At 42.5% G+C, this 23,216-nt stretch overlaps 1 protein-coding gene across 1 annotated transcript in view; it reads left to right on the top strand.

Annotated features, from left to right (window-relative positions):
• tap2t (transporter associated with antigen processing, subunit type t, teleost specific) overlaps positions 1-22,047 on the top strand; it is a 45,398-nt gene extending 23,351 nt beyond the window's left edge. The window contains exons 6-12 of the mRNA XM_063221845.1: positions 3,224-3,421; positions 6,891-7,019; positions 8,375-8,563; positions 9,460-9,633; positions 16,632-16,791; positions 18,787-18,923; positions 20,269-22,047. Coding sequence (XP_063077915.1) covers positions 3,224-3,421; positions 6,891-7,019; positions 8,375-8,563; positions 9,460-9,633; positions 16,632-16,791; positions 18,787-18,923; positions 20,269-20,463 — 1,182 coding nt within the window. The 3' untranslated portion in view covers positions 20,464-22,047. The remainder of the gene's footprint in view (positions 1-3,223; positions 3,422-6,890; positions 7,020-8,374; positions 8,564-9,459; positions 9,634-16,631; positions 16,792-18,786; positions 18,924-20,268) is intronic.
• Positions 22,048-23,216: the final 1,169 nt, after the last annotated feature.

Raw genomic sequence — 23,216 nt, 5'->3', positions numbered from 1 at the left:
TTCCATAAGCCAAAAGCACCTTTAGCTTGCTTGCAAAGCAGGTAAACAAGCGCTATGCTGTGCCATGCTGACCAGCCAGCAGGCAGGCAGGCAAATATTTAAAGCACTGTGACAGTCCAGGTTTATATACAGGCTCAAGAGTACCATGTGACCAGATTGATTAGGAGTTTTTCAGGTGCAAGCAATTGAGTCATGATATACCAGCCCTAAGTAATTAGGTTTGGCCAGGCGCTGATGGACAGATTGGTTGTGAGGGGCCTGCTTGTTACCGGCAAAGGTGTAACATGATCTCAAGTTATTTCTTTCACTCAACACATCTTTTGTGTGATGTTGTGTGCACAGCCAAACCTTAGATCAACCCAACCAAGTTGAGTTAAATGAATGAAATGGAATAAAAAAAAAAAAAGATTGTGTACATGATTAAATCTGGAGGAAATACTGTTACTAATATGTAGACGTATATGATTTAATCGGGTGGACAGTCATCATTGCTTATGCTCTGAACAACACAGTATAAACAAAGTTGGGCAGACAAACTCCATCACCTCGAGGAGGCGGGGGCTCTCTGGAGTACTTCTAACTCCACACAATTTAACAACTTCATTTGTCACTGACACTGGAGAGCATCTCACTCCATTTGGTGTTGGAATTACTCCAATAGTGTTAATAAGCCTTAACACTGCAAAATTAACACTGGCAAATTTACTGTGTAACACGTCCTTTATCTTGTGACAAAGCCCATTTTACAGCTATTGCAATGTCAAATTTACAGTAACTACAATATCCAATCAAATGCAGAGGAATTGAAGGCATTTACTGTATCTCAGTTTCAATGTTGGCATAGTTACTGCAATTTTCCTTTGTAGGGTAAGGGTAGCATAGTTTGCTATGTTAAACAAATGGACAGCGCGACCTCAAGTTGAAGCTGTGTCAGCATACGAAATCCCTCCCTTGCAGCGTTAAGATCTATAAATACCTTTCAGATAAGTAAAATTATTCCACTTTCCCAGACAATTGCCGCCGTGCTGCAGCCTCTCAAGCTGGTGTGTGAATGTGGGAAAGTGTGTGTGTGTGTGTCTGCTTGTGTACCTTCTCACGTGAACCTCGGACAATTGACGGCGTGCGGCAGCCTCCAGAGCTGGTGTGTGAAAGTGGGAAAGTGTATATGTGTGTATGTGTATTTTGAAAGCACTTTGAGACAACTTTAGTTTTGATATTGCGCTATATTTAAATACAGGTTGGTTCGTATTGTATTGTATACAAATATAAGAATCAGCAATATTAAGGGTAGAAAATGGTGATTCAGAGGCAGATTTTGCAGCTTTGGGCAATGAAAATGACTATGAGCATGCGGCGTGAACTTACCTATAAAGCTCACTGAGCAAGGACAAAGACCATGAAAAAGCAATAAGGTAGGCAAGGCACACACATTGTGCAGTACTGTAAAAAATGTCTGCAGAGTGTAATTGAGGTCCAGCTGCAGATAGAAAACCACAGTTTGCAGGATAGCAGAAACCCAATCATAGAAGAGGGAAATGATGACCGATGATGGGGAAAAGAAGAAACCAGTCAGACAGAGAGAAAACGTGGACACAGAAAGATACTGTATGGTACATTAGCTGTAGATGGGGGTAAAAGCAGTCGACAGGAGCTTGGTTACGTCGCTAGAACACAGCAAATAAAGGGACTTCTGAAGAGGAGTTTAGAAACGGTAGGGAAAGGGATTTATAGTTATGGTCTGGAAAGACGTGAAAGTAGCAGTGGGCTGAAGTGAGATGGGGGCATAGATCTGCTGCACAGTTGGCTGGGTTTAAATGCCCTTTCCCAATGGTACTCTTCCTAGGCACACAAATATCTTGTCTTATCTCCAAGTGGCAGGCTAGCAGACTACCATAATGCCAGTGTGTAGGTCACAAATCATATTTCACCTTTCCTGACCTTAGACATACTCCAATTTGGTATTGATCCACACATTATCTGTAGACATAATGACACTCTTTCTGTGCGACACAGATGCTTCCTAGGCACAGAATAGCTTGTTTCCTCTCTGATCTACAGGCTTGGAGTACCATCATTGCAGTTAATAGACACTTTTCATATGTTCATGTGCAAATTTCATAGGGATCCACACATAACTACACAATATGGCTACATTTACGGGAAACATTTAATTCAGAATCAACTCACTTTAATTCTGAATAAGGATAATTCCGCTTTGAAAGCGTCATGTAAGCACTATACAATTTGGAATTAAATGAAAGATCAAAAGTAAACTCGTCGGAACTATTTAATTATGAATTATTAATTCGGAACTAAAAAGTGTCACGTAAATGTAGCAATTGACACATTTTGTGTTGCTGTTGCTTCTGTACTGTATTCACCTCCTTGACTAAAGGTGAGTATGCCTCTCACAGCAAAATAATGATCTTTGCCAGAAGCTTTAGCGCCGCTGTCGGGCGTGGGAGACATGGGAGCTGCTGTAGACGACAAATCATATTCTAATTTCTCTGACCTTCCAGTTCATGGCGCAGTGATCAACACATAACGAGACAGAATAGCATGTGTTGGTGTTAGACAGTAGCTAAGGTCGTTACCTTATTAACTGAGTGTGATGAACCAGACTTAGACAACAAGTGTCGAGACCTTTGCATAACATGGAGCAGATGCTTTTATTCAAAGCATGGCTTACAGAAAGAAGAGACAACACGTTTTGTGTTAATGATGTAGCTACTATCGTCACCTTATCGACTGAATATGCATGACGTGCTGTTCTCAAACACGAGTTGCCAATGTTGGCCTGTTCAAACTGAAAAATAAGCTAAAAGTGGTACTTTTAGTGCTTTTTGAGTTCTAGCTGTAGCTATTATAAAATAAGCTTAAAGTGCTACTTTTAGTGCTTTTTGAGTTCTAGCTGTAGCTATTATAGTCACCTGAATGTGACATGTCTCTCTCTCCTCTCAGAGTCCCAGAAGCGGTAGGCATAATGATACATTTAGCTCTTGCTATTATCATCACTTTATTGAACATGATCTCCTCCCCCCCCCCCCTCTTTCTCTGAGCCTATTATCGTCACCATATTTTCTGAATGTGACATGTCTCTCTAAACAGAATGCCTCTCTCTCTCTCTCTCTCTCTCTCTCTCTCTCTCTCTCTCTCTCTCTCTCTCTCTCTCTCTCTCTCTCTCTCTCTCTCTCTCTCTCTCTCTCTCCTCTCCACCATGCAGGACCTGTCCCAGAAGCTGCAGGACTGCCAGGCGGAGACGCGGGAGCTGGCGGGCGAGAGCCTTGGGGCCGTGCGCGTGGTGCGCTCCTTCCACGCCGAGCGACAGGAGCTGGCGCGCTACCAGGCCGCCCTGGACAAGATGTTCCACATCAAGCGGCGCAAGGGCATCTACAGCGCCATGCACCTTCTGCTGAGGAGGGTAAGACTTGAGGAGAAGAAGGACCTTGCGTCCAATAAAATCCCAGGGCCAAAGAGGCCATAAGAGCATCTCTGCCAGAAATGAAAAGAAATGCAGCGAGAACCCAATTTAGTGTCTCAGTCCTGGATACGCCAGATGAGACCACAGCTGCGCTCTTTCATCCCAGCCACAGACATTTATTTAATGGCTTGCTTTGCTTGGTTTCTGTAGTAGTTTCTTTTTTCAGCTAGTCCTACGCAGAGGGGTATAAAGTAAAAGTTGAAATACTCTTGCGGTGTATCTACTTCATTACAGTGGAATAGCTGGTGTATAAACTTTGTAAGATCCATGTACTAGTAGCCTGGGAAATGCTGCTTTGCACAATCGTTCCGTTCTCACTTGTGATTAGGTCTGGTGGTAACCAGGCAAAGGTACTTGTGTAAATACATCAGAACTAGCACTACTTCTGCTGCTCCTACGACATGTACCTGTGTAATTACACCTACAACACTACTGAGTTTATGATAAAATTACGTCAGACACCGTTACCATGGTGGTGATAATATTTTATGCTACCGCGGGGCTTTGAACGTTCTAAAACAGAAAGGAAAACAAGCAAAGCTTGTTCTCGAATCCCATCCATGGCAATTCATTTAATGGCTTGCTGTTTCTCGATATCTGTTGTAGTTTATTTTTTTATGATAAAAAATGACGTCTGCGACCTCCGACGTAGTGGCCATGGTGGTGATAACATTTTATGTTGCTGCATGTGCACTGAGGCCGTGAAGACTCTAAAATAGATCCCATATGAGGATGATGTTCAGTAATTGCCATCCTCCGAGGGATACAGATGAAAACAAATGCGGCGGAGTTACGACGCCGTTGCAGATGTTGCTTACAGTTGTTAATAGCCACTTATATAATAGGGAACGATTGCGATCGTGCTATCAGAGTCAGCATTTTCCCCAGACCAGTGGGCAGAGAAGGGAGAGCATCACTCTGTAGTCTATTTTCATCGGGCGACAACAAGGACATTCTATGCAAATGAGTCCCAATCTCGGTGGGGCACGGCAGGCTGACAATGGCACCCCAAGCCAGCTCATTTCAGAGTTCAGTAGCTTGCAAGCTGTTGGAGTTATCTTTCATGCAGATGGCCCATTGTACATCCCCCGTCAGCTGGATGGGGTTATAGCAGTTGGAAAGTTTTGGTTACCATGGGTACCCACCAGTGTTGGTGACTTCCTGTGGTATTGCCGTGCATGTTTTTCATGGTGTGGGTGTGCGTGTGCCTGTGTGTGTGTCTGTGTGTGTGTGTGTGTGTGTGTGGGCATAAGGATTTAGCCAATCAACCAGTCACTCATGACGCTGCACGATTTGTGCCAGCGCGTTGTGGTTATTGGCGATAACCCCTTATAAAACTCGGAAAGCCTCCTAAAGTTGCCCAGGGAAAAATATCCGGAAGCTCGATATTTCAAGCCTTAATGAGATGTCAGCTGGGGAGCCATGGTACGTTGCATTTTCAGGTTGGCTTGTTTTCTCCCCTCTTTAGTTTCAGCGAGGGGCTTTGATTAATCTCTTCGTCGGAGCGTGTCTCCCTCCACCACTCCAGGCCCACTTCAGCTCAGTGTGTGCGCCTCTGGGGGCAAAAGCACAAAACAAACGATTAGCCTCGAACTTGAGGTTTGATCCGGAAGAATTGGATCTGAAACTAATTTGCATGACGGGCACAACCGTGCTCTGATCAGGGTGGTAAGTTAACTTTGAATGGGAGTTTAGTTCACACTGGGTCTCTTTCTTTGACGTGGAAAGCTGATTCATGGGCTGCCCAAGCACAATATCAAATAACAAATGAGGCAAAAAGTTTGAACAAAAGCAATATTAGATTTTCTTAATTGCGAGACATTTTAGCACCACATGATGTAGTGTATGACACACCAATGTAGTCCATAAGCATACTTTGCATGAACTCTTTAAAATTATACCAACAACAACACCAATATCATACAACAATGACAAGTGTCTAATCCAAGGGTTCAAGCAAGATGTCTACTGGGTCGTAACCACTAAAAAGCCACCAATCTTACAGGTCAATCATATCAAAACATGAACAAGGAACATGTAAGTATTCTTTCGAAAATCAAAGTTAGGATTTATTCTTACACTTCTGCAAAACAGTTCAGATAACTAGCAAAATGTCATATACTTCCCAAAACAGCTCATTCTTGCATCAGCACTAATCCTTCTCCCACATAAATAGTCGGTACCATAAAAATGGCATAGATCCTTCTCAATTGCTTTGGCTCATTTGCATTCATTTAGTCCTTCTGTCAAAATAAACTGGATGGTTCAGCATAACCTCATGGATCCTCATCACATGCTCATATCGCTCGGCTATGTATAAAAATGAAAAAGTGAGTGAAACCCTTGAAGTTTGATAACACAGACAATTTACTAAGGACATTTATCAGTAACTTTCTTTACTGTAAATTCACATACAGAAAGTAATGGCCATATATCACAGGTTTCTCATTGGTTTAGCTCATTTCTCAAAACAGAGATAACATTCTCAAAATAACATGGACAAATCCCAAAGCAACTAGCAATTGCTCAAAACAGAATGTCGTTTGAAAAAATGTCAAGAAATTAGCTAAATAACAGAGGAAACTGTACTATACACGGTTGTAAAATTATTTTCTACAAACTAATAAAGTTACAATATCATTTGGCCTGTTGAACACTGTCATGAATTTACCGTTTAATGAAATTCTTAAAATATTATGTCCTGGACTGTTTTGATAATTGTGTAGACTACTTTGCATATGATGACTTACACAATGAAATCATGCTGACATGTTTTGGAGAGGGCAGCCATTACACAGAGAATTGTCTAATTCGTTTAGATAAGCAAGATCAGTTTATTTGGAAAATGTGCTAAATGTATGCTCAATGTGTCAACTGTAGGGTACTTGTACATAGCCATCTGCAGAGATGTACTAAACATTTGAGACATGTACAAAGCATTTGATATTTGATGAAAGCAATGAAAAATGCCATTCTGTTTTGGGAAATTGCAAGTTGGTTTGGGGATTTGTCCGTGTTGTTTTGAGAATGTCATCTCAGTTTCGAGAAATTAGCCAAACCAATTGAGAAAAACTGTAATATACACTAAATGTATTTTGCAGCAGCCTTTTGTGTGACTCATTTCTTTTTCACTTTTTAGTAGTTCTGGCTTTGTTGAGTGAGCGCATCAAGTGAACAAGCGTCCACAGACAAAACGCACAAACGCAAACTTTGTTTTGTTTTTGTTTTGGGTTTTTTGGCCAAGAGGCGGGGGTTGCATTTACAAAAAGGGCTTTCGCAACTTTTGTAATGTGGAATGCTGATCATTCATAAAGACTGTGTGCGTGTGTGTGTGTGTGTGTGTGTGTGTGTGTGTGTGTGTGTGTGTGCATGCGTGCGTGTGCGTCCCGGTGTGTGCGTCCCGGTGCAGATGGTGACGGTGGGCCTGAAGGTGCTGATGCTTCTCCAGGGCCGAGCACTCATCTCCACCCAGAGGCTCAGCATGGGCAGCCTGCTCTCCTTCGTCCTCTACCAGAAAGACATGGCCACCAATATGAAGGTAATGTAAGCTTTATAACGCGCTCAACTCAACAAAAGTTAAGAGCAACTGGATTCTTATTCTGTAAGAAATATTCAAAGTAAAGAAGACAGTACAGCTCTCCTCGTTGCTTGTACTTTATTACCCATCAGATGTTTCGGTCTTACGTGTAACTTGTCCTGTCACCAATATGAAGGTACCACATTACTGTACTGGATTATATACAAGCAAAAAAGGAAATGGCCTTTTTTACTGGATTATATACAGGCATAAAGCAAATGGCATTTTTACACCATAGGGACAGTGCTTGTGAAATCCTACCCCCCGCCAGCTTGGTGTGTTTTTTATAGTTTCTTTCATATACAGGGCTGTAACTTGCAGTTATTTTAAATAACCTTTTGGGTCTGAGTCACTTAAGTGTCTTTAAGACCTCAGAAATAGATGAGGTTGTTCAAGAGATTGGATAGATAGATAGATAGATAGATAGATAGATAGATAGATAGATAGATAGATAGATAGATAGATAGATAGATAGATAGATAGATAGATAGATAGATAGATAGATAGATAGATAGATAGATAGATAGATAGATAGATAGATAGATAGATAGATAGATAGATAGATAGATAGATAGATAGATGCATACATTGTGTACAGTATGAAAGGGAAAGAGAGAAATGGAATGTTTATTCACTTTTTGAAGTGTGTTCGCCTTAGCAACTGCAAAGTTTTTTTTTTATTCTAAAGGGACAAAGACCAAACACACCTTTGACTATAACTAGCTGCAGCCTTGTCTATACCCCATGCTGTTCAGTGTCTGATCAGCAGGTGGACATTTTAAAAAAAAGCACTCGCAGCGAGACATTGCCAGTGTATTGTTTTTCCTGCTGGAGAGATGTGACTTCCACCAGATGTAGCCTTCCATCAGTGTGAGCTTATTGGTATTTATTTGCTGCTGTGTGCATAATTTCCATTGTATGCCTGCTAAGGAGTTTGATTACTCGATTCTGACAAAGAGTCTCAATTCTGCTGTTTTTGAAGGAAATGACGAATGTGCATTTCTGTTGCTTACTTAATTAAACACCACAGGGATTTGAGGAATTAGAAAAATAAATGGTCTACATAAAGAGTGTTGCACAATTCCATTTCAAATGCAAGGTAGGGGTGCTTTTTATTGTCAGGAAAAAAACAGTCATGTATTCAAAGGCGTATCCTGTGAATAGTGTCTTCTGATTTTCATTGTCGGGGAAAAGCAAAACTGTCAGCATTTCCCCGAATAGCATTCAATAGCACTCAGAGGCCTGCTTCCGTCTGTGACTGTAATAGCTGGCCCTGACTGCCGTCTGCAATTTCTCCATCTCCTGTTATTTCCCAGCACTTGGTCTACATCTATGGAGACATGCTGAGCACCATGATCTCCTCCAGGAAAGTCTTCGAGCTCTTGGACAGGAAGTCCAAGATGAGGGAGGAGGGCTCCCTGGCCCCAGAGACCCTGGAGGGCAGACTCACTTTCCACAACGTCACCTTCGCATACCCATCCAGGCAGGAGGTGCAAGCACTGAAGGTGAGAAGTTGTGAACAAGCCTTCTTTGTAAACAAGCCCTTTTGTCTGTTTAGTTTTTCCATTTGCAGTTCTCAGTGGGAAGTCAGTTGCAACCGATTACGTGAGATGAATTACACTGTTATTGATCAAGCAAAAGGAGAAAACGTTTTTTAAGCAAGATGCCTGTCAGGTACATGACATATTACAAATATCTGGCTTTTGCTTGTTGCTGATGTTGACTAAGTTGTACTCCTCAAGACAAATTACCTCGACAATTCCACACAGCAGCATTTTCATTTTCGTAACGTTTTGATGTTAAGAAACCTTTCTGATGATTCTGTTGTTTTTATGAAAATGTATTGTATAATTCCTGTTTTGACCCTGGAATAGCTGCAGTTGCTTAATTGGCAGTTGCTTGATTGGCAGCTAAATAAACGGCTAAATGAAAGATGCTTAGGGTGTGAATCAGGAGGTGGTCCCAAAGAGCATGGCAGTGCTGTTGGGGCCTGCTGGGGTGGGCAGAACTCCTGTGGTATTAGTCTCCAATATGCACCAGGCACAGTATACTGTACATAACCTAGGGGTGCACGATCTGACAATATTAAATCGTGAAGAACGAGAACGAGTAGAGGATCATAGACGACCTGCTAAAGTGGAGAAATAGTTTAGATCGCGTGGCCAATGAGCGTGATAACGGTCATAATTCACCTGGCCTGGCTTAAAGGTGCACTGTTTAATTGTAGTACGTAGTTTATTTAGAGAATTTATGCTGCTCATTCACAAATGTTACCTTTTTCACAAATACTCACAACCACCATAACATTCTAAGTATTTAGTATGAATGGGAAATTGCATTTTTCATACATGAAAAGGGGGATCTTTTTACTTACTGGCTTGCTTGTGATGGTGCTCCTCAGGGGGTGAGTCTGGAGGTGTCTGCGGGGAGCATGACGGCCCTGGTGGGGCCCTCTGGAGGAGGGAAGAGCTCCTGCGTCAGCCTGCTGCAGCGCTTCTACGAGCCCCAAGAGGGGGATGTGCTGCTGGACGGGGTGCCCCTCAGAGAGTACAGCCACCGATACCTGTGCAGCAAGGTGGGCATGGCATGGCAGTACCAATATTACATTACATTACACTTAGCCAACGCTATTTATCCAAAGCGACGTACAGATATTATTTTTTAGGGCATTGGTTACAATCCCTTGAGCAATGTGCGGTTAGGTGCAGGGCTGGATTAAGATCGCCTTGGGCCCCTAGGGTAAACGTTGCTGTGGGGCCCCCTGGAGGTCAAATTTCACCACAAATTTGCATAGACAGTGTCATAATTATGAGCTGGGGATCAAGGATAACATATTTACCAACTCAACTCAGCATTACAGTTGAATTCTTTCCATATTGCATCTTGTCACAATTCTGCCTAGACTGCAGCCATATCTAGCTTGTGCATTAATCCAGTCCTGGTTAGATGCCTTGCTCAAGGACACTTGAGGTGTAGGGAGGGGTCAGGTGGGATTCAAACTTACAACCCCCAGATAGAAAGACCAACTCCTTAACAACTAGGACACGGCTACCTCATTATGGGTTATGGGTCTGTGAATTGCTTGGAGACAGTGGTCACATAAATGGATGCATCATTGATGTGAACTAAAGCACGCTGGCAGGTTTTACCTAAAACAAGTAATTGAACTGCATCTTTCAACATTCAAATTTACTGTTTTATAACAGCACTACCATTACCTTCAAATTAATGTTTACACAATTGTTGCAGTGGTTCCTTGACAGACTGAAAGGCACTTCTTAATGGACTTCCCCACCCTCACTAAGGATGAGAAATGAGAAACAATTCCTCTTCATACCTGTCGGGTGATGGAAGAGGAAATGTATTTAATGCTGCCTTAAAGTTAAAGCTGTCTTTTTAATTTTGTGATGCGGGCTCTCTCTACCAAACCCAATTAAGCACAGCGAACCCTTTCCCCTTCCAGAACTCACCAATAATAATGGCACAGGCTTCCAATCTAATTTTGTATGTAGCCTGAAAGTCCTGCACCAGCCAAAGATCCGTCATTAGACCATAAATCAGCCCACTTCAGACATTCGGACAGCACTTTTGAAACCGACAAAGCACCATCTGGAAAGGTCGTCCTGTACCTTGTCAGATAGGTTGAATTGCTTAAAGAAGGTCATTAGAACGAGACGTCGCAAGTAAAACTCTGCAAATGTGAACAGTGTGTGGGAGCCTTTTTAGTTTCCTTGTCAGATAGATGCCTTCCACTTTGGGCACTTCTCAGCACAAAGCTGATGTCTGAAAAATGTTATTTGCCATGCGTCATTACTCACTATCAGTGTTTCCCAAACTAGCAAGGGGTACGGGAGAAGATTTGGAATTTAAAAAAAAAAAATGCAGGAAGAAAAAAAAATCAAATGGCAAAGAATAGTGGCAACGTAGGCCTTCTACAAAAAAAGTAACCTAGCAATCAGTCCCAGCACTTTACTATGCATATACATAGTTGTAGGTGAGGAAAAAAACGAATAAATAGGAATGTAGGAAACGCCATGTTCTCATTGCGCGTCTGCTCGTATGGTCATAGGAGGGAAAACGTAGGTCTAGTCTGGCATAACCAACAGGCCTACATTTTTTAAAAATGTGCTAGGCCTAAATAAATATATAATGAACACTTCATGACAGTCATCTACATTACGCCATGTATAGGGCTCCTACAACAAGACCTGTTTTGTTTTATTTTTTTCTAAAGCGGTCCACCTACTGGCACGTACCGACCACTTTGTTGTTTGACTTGTGCGCGTGCAGAAAGCAACATTTTCCCTCCGAATTGAGATGCGCAAATGTCCTGTCCACAACGAAGGAGTAATTTCCATTCTTCATTGTGAATGCTGCGTGCGCGCCTGGCCGCTATAGTACTCTCTTTGGCGCAAATTGGGCTATGGCTGGATAAGCACTTGGTGACCGTGTCGTAAAAATCACGTTCGTTTAAACCTGGCGCGGTCAAATGGGCAAGGAACACTGAACATGAATAAAACCAGAGCAGTCGCGTTGGAAAGCTGTAGGACTAAGTTGGAAAACTACTCTGTCTCTCCCTCTCCTTCTCTCTTCCTTGCGCGATTGACGGTATCGATTGACAGCTGAGACCTCCGTTCTGCAGTCGACGTGGTGTTTTATAGATAACAATCTTGTCGTCTTTTATATTCACAAGAACACCAAAATTAATATAATTTCTGAGCATTATTCAGCAAGCACCCTTCACAACAGGAAATTTGTGAAGTCCATCCTCGTTACATTGAATGCCTAACGCCAGCTGACGGCGCAGGAGAACAGAAAAACCTATTCCTACTTTCGAAAGCGATCCCTCCCGCTGCCTTTATTTGCGTTGCTTTTGACAAGCCTGAAAATTAAACGCCGACACAGGCAGGCTATGTGTAGCAGACGACGCACATTAACCAGGATTTCAGTCACAAGAGTTCCTGTGACGCACCCTCTTCAACTGGATGCAGAGCTCCACAGTTTTTTTTTGGGGGGGGGACGGGGAACGCGGATGGACATGAAGTGCTCCAAGGGGTACGTCATGTGAAAAAGTTTGGGAAGCACTGCTCACTATGACTTCTCGTGTATTCCTTTCAGGGCTAATTTGATGTTGTTGAACTTGACATTGAAACACACCTTGTTGGAGCTTAAAAAATGGCTGTGTAGATAGATAGATAGATAGATAAATAAATAAATAGATAGATAGATAGATAGATAGATAGATAGATAGATAGATAGATCGACTGACTGACTGACTGACTGTGTGAGTGACTGACTGACTGACTGACTGTGTGAGTGACTGACTGTCTGTCTGTCTGTCTATTTAGTCAAGTCAAGTCAAGTAGGTTTTATTGTCAATTTCTTTACATGCACTGGTCATACAAAGAATTTGAAATTACATTTCTTGCTTTCCCACACAGACATAGACTAATCTAGGTAAGGACATAGACAGTATAGACATAGACAGTACTTATACATGGACTTAAAGGATTGTTCCGGCGTAAAATGAAAGTTTCACCATCGCTTTCCCATGTCACATAATGTATATAATGATGAGCCATTCCGGGCAATGCCGCGCCGTTATGGAGTTAGCTAATTTTAAGCTTTTTGGCGAAAAACGCAGCCAGTATGGACATAGACAGTGCTCATACAGACATTTAAAGTGCAAGACTGGACAACAGAAGACTTGTAGAGGACATACATTAGAGGTAATTCTGGTGCTTTTGTGCTTTTCCTAAAAAGTCCTTTATAGCGTTCTGACATAGTAATAGTAGCATTTTGAAGAAAAATAAATATTAAAAAGGTCTGTCAAGTACACCAGCAGCTGTGTGTGTGTGTGTGTGTGTGTGTGTGTGTGTGTGTGTGTGTGTGTGTGTGTGTGTGTGTGTGTGTGTGTGTGTGTGTGTGTGTGTGTGTGTGTGTGTTTAGTGCAGGTAGAAGGTGCGTCTGTGTGTGTGTTCGTGTGTGTGTATGTGTGTGTGTGTGTGTGTGTGTGTGTGTGTGTGTGTGTGTGTGTGTGTGTGTGTGTGTGTGTGTGTGTGTGTGTGTGTGTGTGTGTGTGTGTGTGTGTGTGTGTATGTTTGGGTTTAGTGCAGAAAGTGCAGTGTGCTTGTGCTTGTGTGTGTGTGTGTGTGTGTGTGTGTGTGTGTGTGTGTGTGTGTGTGTGTGTGTGTGTGTGTGTGTGTGTGTGTGTGCAATCTGCGCATGTTTTGAGTTAGTGCAGGTTGAGAGTTCAGTCACAATATAGTAGTGCAGGTGGAATGTTCAGTCGCAGATATGGTGGTGGGGGATGAGGGGGGGTTGTCAGTGGCCTTGCTGGCTAGAGGCTGACAGTGGAGGGAGAGTGGGTTGAGTGTTCAGTATCTTGATCGCTTGGTGCATTGTGCTGCTCGCCAGCCTGGTGGTACGGGAACGGAGGCGCCTGTACCTCTTTCCAGAGGGCAGGAGGCTGAACAGTTTGTGTGCAGGGTGGCTTGTGTCTTTGATGATCATCAGTGCTTTCCGGGTGAGGCGTGTTGTGTAAATGTCCTGCAGGGAGGGGAGTGGTACTCCAATGATCTTCTTCGCTGTGTTCACAACACGCTGGAGTGTCTTCCTGTTTTTCTCCGTGCAGCTTCCTCCCCACACTGTGATGTTATTTATCTCTGTCTGTCTGTCTGTCTGTCTGTCTGTCTGTCTGTCTGTCTGTCTGTCTGTCAGTCAGTCAGTCTTACAGACAGACAGATAGTCTTTATTGTATAGTCAACAGCAACACATACGCTAATATTATTTTGATTTATTTTGATTATATCAAGGCCCACTTGGAATATCTTCAGGGTCCATCAGTGGGTCCTGGCCCACAGTTTGAGAATCACTGGTATATGAAATATTATAGGGAGTAGATAACTACCTTTGACCAAAAGCAGATGGAAATGAAGTTTTAAAAAATGATAGTCTACTACTGCTACCTTTGACCAAAAGCAGATGGAAATGAAGTTTTAAAAAATGATAGTCTACTGTTTGTGCAGTTTTAATTTGAACAGGAAGCTAGTTCCAGCATATGGAAGCATAATGGCTACCATTTCACCATGTCTGGATCTTACCCTAAGCACAACAAGTAGAGAAGAATCTGAAGACCAAAGACATCTACTAGGATGGTATTACTGTAGCCTATCTGCAATATAATTAGAGCCAAGGCCATTAAGAGACTTATCGACGATCAGAGGAGTTTCCCCTCTACTGTGCGCTCCTTATCGTGCACTGGGAAGCACAGTCCCAATCGGTAGCTCAGCCGATGAATGTTGATAGTGAGTTTGTAAAATCGCAAAACTAGGAGAAGGGCTTATCTCCCTTTCTCACACAAACATAAAAATACCAATTAAAGCATCCCCCCGTGCCCAAAGTCATGCGGATGGTAATCTCGCAACAAGGTGCGCACTCCTTGTCACACTTGCAAATGAAAAGGAGGAACTGTGCGGGTGTGCACCAAGTCACTTCTGCTCATTCCGGGCTCAAAAAGTTCCAATAACAATGTCACAGTAACGCTCAACCTTCACACAGTTCCCAATCATTAAAATTGGTAAGTGAGAAGTTGGAGAGCCCACTTTCTCACATCACAATTACAGCATCACCAAAATATGGATAAACCTCCCCTGCATAGGGGCGGACCTCGACTATGAAAATGCAATGGTGACTTGCCATTTCATTTTCAGCCGATTCATAAATGAATAGCAGCCGATCACTGATCGGATGCTACTGTATTCTGGCTGATGCTTCTTTCATTCCCTCGCAAGGCTGATGTTTCATGTTTCCTCGCAACTTCTAAATGCTGCCAACCAGCTATATCATTTTGACTATCCTCCTTAAACAAATAAGATGGCTGCGTAGCAGTTTTGTAGCACCACACTCTATCCTCATAATATCCTCTGATTTTTTTTTTTTTGATACGTTTGCAAAAAGTTGCATGGTTTCCACAGGAGACGGAATATGCATTGTATTCCACCTGTATTTTGACTTCTCTTTCTGGATTCCTACCTCATGCAGATGTTAAGCTTTTGTTAATCTGACTGACACACCTTGCTTGAAGTGGTCAACAGAGACCATAACCAATACAGGCGAAAGTGAAATTAGGTGTTAGGCTTTGTGCGTCTCCAAAATCTTGGCTACAGCCACAGTGTGTTAAACAGTGTATTTAACGGATATCCACAACCTAATAGGCCTAGTGGAGAATTTATACATGTAAGTAACAACGCAACACTTTTGCCAACGTTTACAGGCATAAAAAAAATATGTCAGTTATGATGACAATCAACGTTCTGCACTGGCAAGATCGCACAGTATACCACTTAAGTTGTGTGTCTAGTGTGCACTATGTTGTAAATCCATACCATCTCATCTCATTAATATGCACACTTGTGAGATGCCTCGGATGCATGATAACTCCATTAGCAAAAGACACAACTATGGTGGAAAAGTGGACTAGTAGTCACAAAACTTTTGTTGAAGCTCATACAAAGGGTTGCCAGATCAGGCAGTCGCAGCGGAGTAGAATAGGTCTTCTGCTCAGGAACAAAGCGATATTACCACGCAGTTGCATTCATTTCCGAAACAATTCACACAAAAACTCAACATTTTTTCATTCGTTATAATTTTATAAGGGGTCCTGAGCTAGGGTGTGTCCAGCTAATTCAGCGTGGTGCCGAAACACCACCAAAAACACCCTTGCCCCTGGAAAGGACCATGGAAGGGATATGCTCTGCATCGAAAGGAGCCGAAATCACTGCACAGTCAGTCTGTCACATTGTCTCGTCCCTTAATGAATGTTTGAAGGTCATTCTAAAAAATATGTATCTGCATGGCGGTGTACAGCACTAGACAAAAGACATCCTGATGAGTATGAGATTTGCTTTTTGGTGTGCGTGTGTGTGCGTGCATGCATGTGTGTGTGTAGAGCATTGTGCTGTCTTATTGCGTCAACTCTGAGGTGTGAATAATAATGAAACTCAATTATGGCATTGATGGGATTGAGAGCACGATGTTTGCATTTAGCACAGTGTTTTGCATTTAGATTTAGTTTTTTCTACCATGAAAGGGAGAGAATCAGCATTGAAAGGCGTATTAGGCGTTTTTTAAATTATTATTCTGATAATACACCCCTGATACGCGTATTGGGGCCGCTGACAGCTTTGACTGGACCCTGGACAAAGTCATCTGAAAGCCCCCCCCACTCTGTAATGGGGACCCGATTCTGCCTCCCCCCCCATCTAACCTCTCAGTCAGCCTCCCTGACATGTATGTACTATGTATGTATGTAGTACAATATATACTGTACATCCCTTAAGAATGAAGTGAAGTAGAAAAAGTGTGCATAACCTCTGCAAAATGACCAAGAGGTTGCAAATGTCAGCAGTGGGATGTGGCCCTTTCGGATTGTCATGGCAATTACTCCTTTTTCAGTGACAGGAGTGGTCTTTTCCCTTTCCTTCTCCTCCCTTTTCCCTCCCCACACCTCCCTCTTCTCCTTTCCTCTCCTCCTCTCCTCTCCTCTCCTCTGCTCTGCTCTTCTCTCCTCAGATGGCTGTGGTTTCTCAGGGTCCGTTCCTGTTCTCTGGGTCAGTGGGCTACAATATCCAGTATGGCATGCAGGATTGCACGGAGGAGCAGGTCAAAGAGGCGGGCAAGAGGGCCAGCGCTGACAGCTTCATCGGGAACTTGGGGGAAGGTTACGATACAGGTGATGCCGATGTGACAAGCATACAGATACTACATTACGACGCAGTATGAATACAATATAACCTGAAATCAAAATAATGATGCAATACATTCTGTATCTGATGTCTAAACACTTAACATTTATTAACACTAAGTAATTTAACATTATTCTCAAATGATATTCAAATGATATTCATGATGTCCCAGGCAATGCTTACATGCTCAAACACATTGCCCCGAGCCCCCACACCCACACCACCACCCATTCATTTTAAAAGGCTGCTATCAATTCAGTGACAGTTGTAGGTCTCACAGCGTAGACCAGTGGTTCCCAACCTTTTTCTTCAGGGACCCATGTTTTTTACCATTGTAAGCTTTGGTGACCTTGATATCATGATACCCTCTGTTTCCTGCGAAAATTTGATTCCTCAATTCGTCTCTGTCAAATATAGAATAAATGTTTAATGTAGCACTTACATTTTGTTGCTTCTATGCCTATATTAGTTAAATGCTTTGTCATTTATTCAACATGGGCTATGTATGGTACCCGACCCTCTGTGGATCTTTGGCGACCCATAGGTTAGGTCCCGGCCCATAGGTTGGGAACCACTGGCATAGATTATAGACATTTTGAATGCCACTGACGAAGGGTGGTCCATTGTACCCTTAATTGCTGTTTTCAGAAATTACACGCATATTTAAGAAGCATTGACGAAAGTAGAGGGAGCAGAAGGAATAATAACTGCAATTTTGTACAGCCATTTTACACATATATAATAAGGATGATACGAAAAATGAAAATCAATACAATGATCACCTCCTCCCACAAAATGACATTTGAAAGAGGTTGCTAGGTGAATGCTGATTGTGTTCTTCCATTCAGAATAAGCCAGCAGATAACCAAAAAAAAAAAAAACATTGCACCATGACGTCAAATGTCAACAAAGGATAGCCATTACTGGTATATCATAAACAAGGGAAAAAACGTAGTATTTAACAAGAAACCATGAAAGAGCATATTAGGTACACACATCATACATGTAAAAAAAACAACCGCAACCTAATCAGTATTCCACAGTGTTGAGGAAAAAAAAACTATACTCAATTCCTCATTTAAACCTTGAGGTTCCCAGTGTATGTATGAAGAATGCGTCTCTGCATAGGGTTGTCTTAATGATCCTCATTCTTTGGAGAGGGTGTCATTTTCTCAATGCCTCAACATCTCAGTGAGGCGAGGGAGCCATAATTACCCTCCTCATGCCATGAGGGCCACCATGAGCATGCTTCTAATTCTGAGAAAGAATTCTAGTTCTAAGAGATACATCTGTGTGACACCAGGTTTTTCCGCTTCATTCTATGCCTGGTCCTGCCCTGGTTGCACCGGCATGTCAACCTTAGAAGCGCGGCATACGTTTTTCCTTTGCTCTCAGTAGCCATTATATCATTTGTTAACTCATGGTCATCATGCATAGTACAATCCATCATCTACCACTGCAAGGTTAGCTACAGTATGTTTTGGAAGTGGATAGGTCATCTAGTGTTTACACTCACCATCAATATTATCCAAGGATCATGTTTGCGGAATGACACAGGGAGGCGAAAAGTCCTAAAAACCAAATGAGGCTAAATGTAATATTTGTCTGGTGCCTTAGTCAACATCTTAAATCTGTCTCATACCTGTCTGTGATGGCAAAAAAAGATCTAAAAAAAAGCAGTGGTGCCAATCCCGGGTCCAGAAAGTAAAACCCCTGCAACAAATTTGATGCAACCAGCTCTGAAACAGTAGATTATTAAGCACATAAGACGGGTAGACCAGCTACTTATTGCAATCACCTGTGTTGGAAAGAATCTGTGGCAGGGATTTTACTTTCTGGACCTGGAATTGACACCTCGAAAAGGATTGAAAATCTAACATCTGTCTTCTGTCTAGAGGAGGATGCACAGAAGATCTAAAAAGGATGTCAACATCTAACACCTGTCTCCCACTGTACCCACCGTATCTGTGTCCATAATTCAGACGTGGGGGAGAGCGGAGATCAGCTTTCCAAGGGTGAGAAGCAGTGCATAGCCATCGCCCGGGCCCTGGTGAGACGGCCTCAGATCCTCATCCTGGATGAAGCCACCAGCAGTATGGATGTCAATACAGAGCATGCTGTAGGTCCCACAGGACTCTCACTAACCTTTTCTTTTAGTTTATGGGTCAGTGACGTTTCAGCAGTAGCACACGTCAGGGCGGCGCAATGACAGCCAGTGCCACTGTTTTATGGATTTTTTTTGTTTGTTTCTTCTTAGTGGACTATCGAAGAAGTGTCATTCATTGCAGCATATCAACCACCAATTACTAATCAATTTATGAGCATTAGATGTCGTTGCACCACCTGACGTCCACACCCAAAATAAACAGTCTTTGACCCTTATACTGAACTTCTTGTGTTATGACAGAAATGTGAGACAGCCTGTGCATTTCAAATCATTTCATATAGTAGGTAGGTAATTTCGTACATATTTATGAAATTGTTGTACGTTATACGTACCATGGTAGTATTCTCACTGGTTATTTTATCTCAGTAGTAGATTGCGTTCAACTTTATTGTCATGGTACTATATACAGTAAATACAGGGCAACAAAGTGCAGTACATAACCAAACTGTTGTGTGTGGTTGAGTGTTCTATTCTGAGAGAAAATGAAACGAACTGAGCTTGTAAAATCGCTTCATGTATCGGTAGGTCATTTGATGCATACTGGCAATTAAGGAATTTTAGGTCAAAGCAGGCTTTCTAGCTGAATATACTGTATAATACCAACTGTAGTCATTAGGCAACCTATTTAGAAGCACTTTATGGGTCCTAAGTCTCATGATAAAGTGGCAGTGCTGTCTTTCATCCCCACTATGTATATATAAGGAGTCCTTGATGTTGAGGGTGGGGAGGGGGGTATTGAAAGGGCTCTGCATCCAGGCTTTAGCTGAGCTCAATGGGCATGTGATTGTGGCACTGCTGCAATTTACTATCTCCTCTTCTTGTCGTGTGTGTGTGCGTGCATGTGTGTGTGTGTGTGTGTGTGTGTGTGTGTGTGTGTGTGTGTGTGTGTGTGTGTGTGTGTGTGTGTGTGTGTGTGTGTGTGTGTGTGTGTGTGTGTGTGTGTGTGTGTGTGTGTGTGTGTGTGTGTGTGTGTGCATAAGGAGGGGGTGGGGGGGCTAAATTGCTGGCAATCCAGTTTGGCTATTTATATGTGTATGTATTTTAAATGAGTTCTGAATACACACATAGCAGGAGTTGTTGGCTTTGGAGTAATTTCATGTTCCCTAGTGAGTAGTCATGTTGCTAGTGCTAGTACTGTCTTGCTGTTACTATGGTAGCTCTGGTGCTGCTACTACTATTCCTACTGATGCTGCTGTTATTTTTCACACTTCTATTTCACACTGCTACTGTATTTTCAAATGAGCAAGCTGTTCACCTTCCCCACTCTAACCTTCCATTTCCCGCTGCCTTCCCACAGGTGCAGGGCGTTCTGAATGGGGCGAAGGGCCAGACGGTGTTGGTGATAGCCCATCGTCTGCAGACGGTGGAGAGAGCGGATCGCATCATCTTCATGGACCACGGCCAGGTGGTGGAGCAGGGGACACACCAGGAGCTCATGGACCTGAAGGGACACTACTACCGCATGAAGGAGAAGCTCTTCCTGAAAGACTGACAGCTGGCCTCAGAAAATGCCGAAGAACATTTTTTCCCCCTCTCTGGTCCAGCTACAACTGGGCTCAAAACCATGAAGAACCACCATCATCTCTGTGGTCCAGCCAAAACAGACCTGCTGGGTAGCCCAGGGTGACAGAAACCTGTTGGAGAGCTTGTGGGGGTGGAGGGAATTGGCAGATGTGTTTAGCAGAGGCTGTGTGTGGTGCACAAACTGGAAATGCAGTTAATTGGACCTGCTTTAGCCGTCTCTGTCCAGAGGTTTCTGGATGAGTTTGGAGATTTCACACTCCGTTAAGGCTCTAATGGTCTCCAATCACATTTCTGCCCCCATTATCTCATGGCTGTCTGAACACACACAGATTGGAATGCATACGGTGTTCCTTCGGCATGGGCTACTTCATCAAGACGGTCTAGCTTAAACCCAAACCCTGTTCCTAGCCTTCACCCCTAGAGGCGCTGTTGTAGTGCCTTGCTTGGTAGCTCTGCTCGACGGATAGCTCATGTCGACACGACACCACCACATTTCAAGAGTGCATCAGGCCCTAACACAGGAAGGAGCAAGAATACCTCTTGAAATACCTCATTAGGTTACATTTGGCTTTTAGTGCTTTTATCCTAAACAACTTACAAAAGAGGAAATAAGAGAAAAAAGTGAAGTACATGGGAAGAGTAGTGAATACACAGGCATGAAAAGGTGTGTACGACTAGGTTGTTATGATGGAAACTATTGGAGTCTCTCTTCTCTTCTCTTCTCTTCTCTTCTCTTCTCTTCTCTTCTCTTCTCTTCTCTTCTCTTCTCTTCTAAATGCATACTAGGCGTTTGTTGTATTAGTTTGTTATTTAATGTTTCATTTTGCATGGTATTGGCGGCCAGAAGGCATACATTCTCTTTGCTAGAGCTGTACATTTGAACTACAAGGACATTAATGTTGTGTTTATGATTTAATGCACAATGCTTCACTGCCAAAGTGGAACACTGGATCAAGCACCGGCTGTTTGCTCATGTAAGGACAAGGATACAAGGAAGTGTATTTGTCACTTACAGTACAAAACACTGCAATATGACATGCATTGTATGACAGTTCATTTGTCAGATGCTTTTATCCAAAGCAACCAAGGACTTGGAAAAGTGAATCATGTACTGTAAGTGTGGCATGCAGTGAACTTGCAGTTTGGTCTGCCTGTATTGTGCATCAGTGAATACCACTCAACACACTCCGCTGCTCAACCTGTACACAAATTATGTAAATGTGGAAACGGCAAATTAATTTTAATATTTTAAAATAAATGTGGACGATAACGCTTGAAAAGAAATGTATTGTGATATTTTAACAAAATGACCGTGAATTAAAGCATTTTCGCTGTGTACTGTATGCATATACGCTCACGTTTCATTAACACAGTAAAGGTGATTACTCTCATTATTATCACAGTCAGGCCAGGGAGGGGAAGTAAGTGACTCCCCACTTCTGCGCTGATTTATGTGATGGCTGGCTGCATGAACCACTCAAGCGTAAGACTATGTGGCAGGCAGAGTTCACTTGTCAGTTCCTGAATTTATTGCTGCTTAAACGCTTCAGCTGTCACAGTTTTCCTTCTCGCTGCCACTCTCACCCCCCCCCTCTCCAGTGAAGCAAGATTGGAAGAGGTAACAGGGCTTGAGAAGCATTGATCGGTTCTTTTGGTTCCCTGTGTAAAAGTGTACACATGCTGACTCACAAACACGTCCGCCTGTCTTCCACACCTTCCACGTCCGCCTGTCTTCCACACACCTTCCGTTTGTGTTCCTTTGATTAGTGCTGGTAGTTTGTCCATTAAGGCCTTTCCAAGTGTCCTTACTTCAACTGATTTCCAGCGTGAGACAGCTCTACAGTACATTTAATGGGGTTTTTGGCAACTACACAATTTAGGAAACAAAAGTAATAGGTGCAGCATTTAGAGAAAACCTATTGTTTTTCACGTTTGTTATGGTCTCCAATAACTGTACCCCTAAGCCATACTATTGCAGTTAAAGAGTTCAGATACATAACCTTCTAAGTGTATTTCTGATGAGTTAGCAAAAAAAGGGTTGTATTTCTGCACTGTAGATTTAGTGAACTTAAAAAAAATCAGTCCATCTAATTTAGTTTTTTGTTGTTAAAGTCTGGCTTGATTTACATTTAATTGGCTTTTTGGTTGTGATTCCTTCCTATTTATATTTAAAAAAGGAAAATGTACAGATTTTCGTAATGAACTTTAGAGAGTTTTTCATCTGAACTCAATTGGTCAGTGTTGTTCCCACATTACCTGGCAGTGAGTATAACTGGCAGTGAGTATAACTTGACCCCTGGTGCATGTCCTTGATTCTTCACTGACAATGCATTTCCTTTTCTGTGTAATAAAAGGCTAAAGCAGGATTCTCCCCCCCTGGACACATGCAGCCACTTGGTCACCCAACAAAATTGTGCAATGTAGACAAGCAATGGCCATGAGACATAACTCCCAAGAAGGAACGTGAAGGAAAGTTTCTTAGTTTGCTGCGGTATGGTGCTGCTCAGTCCACATAGTACATATGGAGTATAAGTGAGTCCGAGTCCATTTGTGCAATAGATTTCTGCATTTGTTGATGTAATGCATTTACCATTATGTTTCATTTTGGGGAGTCTACTGAAACTTTGAAATTCTGGTTACGACATGACTTGCTTGGGGGAAGTGGATATTTAATTAGACATACTTTGTTCCATTAAATTATCCTTAAACTCTTGTGAAGTA

This window comes from Engraulis encrasicolus, chromosome 17 (genome assembly GCF_034702125.1).
Source record: "Engraulis encrasicolus isolate BLACKSEA-1 chromosome 17, IST_EnEncr_1.0, whole genome shotgun sequence".
Lineage (NCBI taxonomy): Eukaryota > Metazoa > Chordata > Actinopteri > Clupeiformes > Engraulidae > Engraulis > Engraulis encrasicolus.
Note: the sequence above shows the minus strand (reverse complement) of the source record. Positions and strands in the feature narration are given on the sequence as shown.